The sequence below is a fragment of the Quercus lobata genome, chromosome 10 (assembly GCF_001633185.2).
Source record: "Quercus lobata isolate SW786 chromosome 10, ValleyOak3.0 Primary Assembly, whole genome shotgun sequence".
In the NCBI taxonomy this organism is placed as follows: domain Eukaryota; kingdom Viridiplantae; phylum Streptophyta; class Magnoliopsida; order Fagales; family Fagaceae; genus Quercus; species Quercus lobata.
In genome coordinates, this window is record NC_044913.1 from 53,204,669 (window position 1) to 53,209,196 (window position 4,528).

Here is a 4,528-nt window from a genome sequence, read left to right on the forward strand (position 1 = left end):
ATTTGGCATTTGATTTTAAAAAGAATGATATGTTTGTACATGTGAAATGAAATAATGATCAAGCTAATCCTAGGATGACATTTAATCTATGATAAAATGACATGTATTTATCTTAAAATGACATGTAATCTATTCTAGGATAATATGTTAGTGCATGACATGCATAATCCATCCTAAGATGACATGTGGATGCATGATGTATAATCTATATATCCTAAGATGACATGTATAATCTATATATCCTAAGATGAAATGTAACCAATTGATTTTAAAAAGTAAGATAAAACAACCATAAACATGTGATTGTATGACATTTTCTAAGAGAGATAGATTCCATTAATGAGTTAAGTAAAGCTAACCTCACTCAAAGATATAGTTTAACAAATGCAATTTTGCAATTCCCTCTCCCAAACTATTTTATCTCATACAAAAGACACAAAGAAATAACAAGAACATGGTAAACTCCTATGAAGTTTTAAAATAATGACATGTGACAATTTTATTAATTTTTAAGGAAAAACATTTTATTTTGGCATAAAATGAGATTGAAAATGCATTTTTGTGGCCCAAAGGGCACTGTATAATTTTTGGAAACTTTGGGTCAAAAAGTAATTTTGAAAAAACGTTGGTTGGTCCACAGATTGGCCTTGAATGGTTTAAAGTTGAGTGGGTTTTTGTTTGAATGTGAGTGGGCTGGCGTGGAGGTGGTTATTGGGCCAAAGAAATTCAGATTGGGCTGTTATTGGGTTCAAATTCAGTGGGCTAACTCTAATTTTCACACACGCCACGGGATGGTCTTTGGGATTATGTGAGCTGATGGGCATGAGTGAACTAAAAGGGATCTTGAGTTGGAGCAGGGTTTAAAGGTGGAGCTGGCTGAAGTTTTTAATGCGTGGGCTTGGGAATTTTTAGTGGAGTGGGCTTATGTGGTTTTTAGTTTTAAATGGTAGCTGACCCAAATGGGTCCAATCCAGCCTATACACAAACCCCACCCAACCCATCTTATCTTATCTTTATTTCTTTTTTTCACTAGTCGGATTTGGGTATTTTGGTTGATTTTTGAGGGTAGTGTTGAGGTTGTTGGGTTCTCCGTGGGATTAATTTTGATTTTTGGAGTGATAGTCTCTCATGGGTGATTGCTAAGATTAAATTTTTGAGTTAGTGGGTTCTGTTTGATTGCCAAGAAAGTGTAAGAATGCAAGAAAAAAAAATTTTAATTCACCTTTTGATTATTTTTTTTTCTGATGTGTACTTTTTTATTTTTAAATTTGTCAATTAGGATTTTTTTTATCATTTTCCAGCGTAGACATTTTTTTTAGTTTGTTAATATTAAGGACTAAGCTGTTAACAAAAGGTAGAAATCAAATTGCCTATGATCACAAAATATAGGGACCATTAAAATGTATTTTTGACAATTTATTTTCTTGGTTTAGCCCTAGAAATTGAAATAGTTTCACTTTGTAAGTGGGTACATACATATCAAAATATGTACCCACACAAATTGAGATACCCTTTTATGTAAGAATTCCATTGAAAGGTCCAACAACTACATAATGGAAAAAATAAATGTCTTTCATTCCTTACACTTCTTCTCTTGGACTAGGCAAGATTGATTCAAAGTTCTCATGTGAGAACAAAAAAATTTATTATCTAAGAGAGTTGGCACCCAACTAACTCTTTAATATTTTCATTTATTTCATACATAAGATCTAATAGTCAGTTACAATTAAAGAAAAAAAATTGTAACATGTTGAAAAATAAAAACTTTTAGTAAAAGTATCCTAGCAAGAAAGATTATCACCAGGTGCAACACCAAATTGAGTACAGTACTGTTGGTAATACTGGATTCGAGACTGAACTTTATTAGGAGCTTGACCATCACATTCTTTAGGACCATTAATAGCTTGAATTGTTGCTCCAAAACCTTGGCTTACATATTGGTGAACATTGGTCATCCAATACCATAAGGCAGTCTTAAACGAGATATTCGCATCATTGGCAACAGTTTCAGGAGAGCCTAGCCCATCAAACTGAATTGCTTTTCCAGCTGGTCCATAATTGTAATTCCAGGTTAGTTGCAGTGGTCCACGGCCGTAGTAACGTTTGCTAGGATTGCATGGATAATCAGGGTATTTTGTGTCACAATAGTTTTCCGTGGTTGGAACATCTTTTTCTTCTATATAGCATAAACCTGTCCAAACAACAACATTTTGCTTCAACTTTCAGGGATAAGTCCTTGCAAATAATATGTTTGCCTCCGGAAAGTCCAAAAAAGTAAAAAATTTGGGTTTTTTTTTTTGTGGATTTGGCTTACCTTCAATACTTTTTAATTAGAGGTATCCTTTTGTTTTAAATACACAATAACAAGTGATAATGAGTTTTAATCTTCATATTTTATTTAGTTAGTGAGTGATGTGACGGTTTCTTATTAAAATAAAATGAAATTCTAATTTAAAAAGTAGTTAGTAAGTCAAATCCTTCTTTTTTTTAGCTATATTTTTAAGTCAAACTTATAAATTTTCTCATTTTTATTTACTGTAATTTCTTTTTGATGAAATTGTTTATATTACCTTCAGAAAATAAAAAATCAATAAAAGCCATCTAATCGCACTATTATTATATAATTGTAACTTAAATACATGACTATTACGCACAAATGTGCATGTCTATGAAAACTATATAAATATCTGTTATAAATGTTGCCTTATTTTCATCTTATTTTCGTTTTCAAACTTTGGAAAACCAATATTGTCTTTTTTATTCTCTGTCGAGGCTTATTAAACTAAATTGTAATTTGATAAATCGCATTAATTAAACAACATATATATAACATTTATAGTCTTATTTTTCTGATAGAAATATATCATTTATAGTCTGTAACAAAATAATAACATGAGGAAATATTATCTATAGAATAGGCGACAACCATAACTGCTTATTAGTATTATATGTGTTTCTAAATAATTGTATAATAAGAAAGTTAGAGAGGGGATCAAGAACTTACTTCCAGTCTCATGTGTGACATGGGCAAAGAAAGCTGCAATCTCACGTTTACCGTCATCATTAGAACCAGACTTGGCAAACCGATTATAAGAATTAAGAGCATCAAGAAATGCAGCTCTGGTGTAAAAGCTCTTTCCAGGACAATCTCCTTGGGCCTGGTTAAGTATCCCATTGAAAAAGTCTTCTGTCACAATATCTGGGACTGAAACATCATTAGTAGTTGTGGTACAAGGTCCTGATTTGCACCCCTCGCCACAGTATTCAGCAGTAGTGCCACAAAAGTCATATTGGCTGCAACATTCGTTTGCAGCACAATTACAAGCACCCTTCACATTTGCTGCTAGGATTCCAACTATAACGAGAGTTAGCAGACCCTTTTGTAAACTAAGAGCAACCATTTTCTTAATGAAGTTTGAGGAATATGTAAAATGTGTGAGATGAAGAATTAGGTTGTGATATGTATTTATAATGCAACGTAGGGTGAGAAATATCTATTTCTTTAATGAAGATATTTCTTTGATCATGTAGAAAAGTAAAAGGCGTGCGAGTTATAGGTCAAGGTCTTTGTCGACTTTGACTTGTCGAAAGCATAGCTAGTTTTTCGTCTTATATACCGTCAATAAGATAACGCGTTAATAATTGGGCCAACTAGCAGTGCCAGCCTGCCATCTTAAAATTTTGGGCAAATAAATTAGACTGCTTCGGCCTGAGGTTTATTTAAGAAGAAATTTTGTATTCACAGTCTTTTTATAACAAATTTAACAAAATAGATTTAGTTTTTTGGTATTTGTTTTTGTTTGGGAGGATGAAAAAATAGAAAAATTGAAAATTTATTTATTTAGTTGAGAAGAAAAATAAAATGATATAGAATAAAATTAGTAGAAATTTATCATTATATTCTTGTTAAATAAAACAAAAAAGTAACACTTTTTTTAGTAAAAAAATTGTGTATATGGACAAAAAAAATGGTAAACAAAGCAGCTAGACGAAGAAAAAAAAAAAAGCCACGGACGTAAAATCAAACCATGTGCAAGTGCACATGGAAGATGCCCATGTGCACTTACACATTTTCTCCCCATTATACGATCTGAATGTTTCATTTTTATTTTTTTATATAAAAGATTTGTACTCAAATCATAAGCATCTTGGAAATAGTCGCATATGTACTTTGAGACTCTTCTTGTGATTCTTGAAGTGCCCATGTCACAATTTTTTATTTTTCCTATTCCAAGCTCATCCTCTTCCAATTTTCAACCAAAAGACCTAATATTTTTGACAGCTGCTTCGGTTTTTCATTTTCAAAAACTTGCTTTTAAGGAAAAAAAAAAAATCATGGGTAGGCATGCAGGAAAAAATAATAATAATAAAATTTTCTAACAACAAAAACAGAAATTTATTTGGATTAATAGCTACATACAATTTTTTATTTTGGTTGTGGATTGCGTTCCCAAACATGATCAGATCCCACCCCATTTCCTTTCTGTTTTATGAATTAGGATCATTTTGCATCTTTTTAACTACTCTG

The 4,528-nt window shown here is 31.7% G+C and overlaps 1 protein-coding gene across 1 annotated transcript; it reads right to left on the minus strand.

The window, feature by feature from the left end:
* Positions 1 to 1,699: 1,699 nt before the first annotated feature.
* LOC115965368 (endochitinase EP3-like) lies at positions 1,700 to 3,439 on the minus strand. The gene is made up of 2 exons (XM_031084567.1): positions 3,005 to 3,439; positions 1,700 to 2,191 (listed from the first exon to the last, which is right to left on the minus strand). The coding sequence occupies exons 1-2, from the start codon at positions 3,399 to 3,401 to the stop codon at positions 1,782 to 1,784; spliced, it is 807 nt and encodes a 268-aa protein (XP_030940427.1). The 5' UTR covers positions 3,402 to 3,439; the 3' UTR covers positions 1,700 to 1,781.
* Positions 3,440 to 4,528: the final 1,089 nt, after the last annotated feature.

Excerpts from the sequence above, each read along its gene's own strand:
- LOC115965368 (XM_031084567.1), bottom strand. The coding sequence starts at position 3,401 with ATGGTTGCTCTTAGTTTACAAAAGGGTCTGCTAACTCTCGTTATAGTT. Across the intron at positions 2,192-3,004 it reads TGTCACACATGAGACTGGAA|GTTTATGCTATATAGAAGAA; the intron begins GTAAGTTCTTGA and ends TTGTTTGGACAG.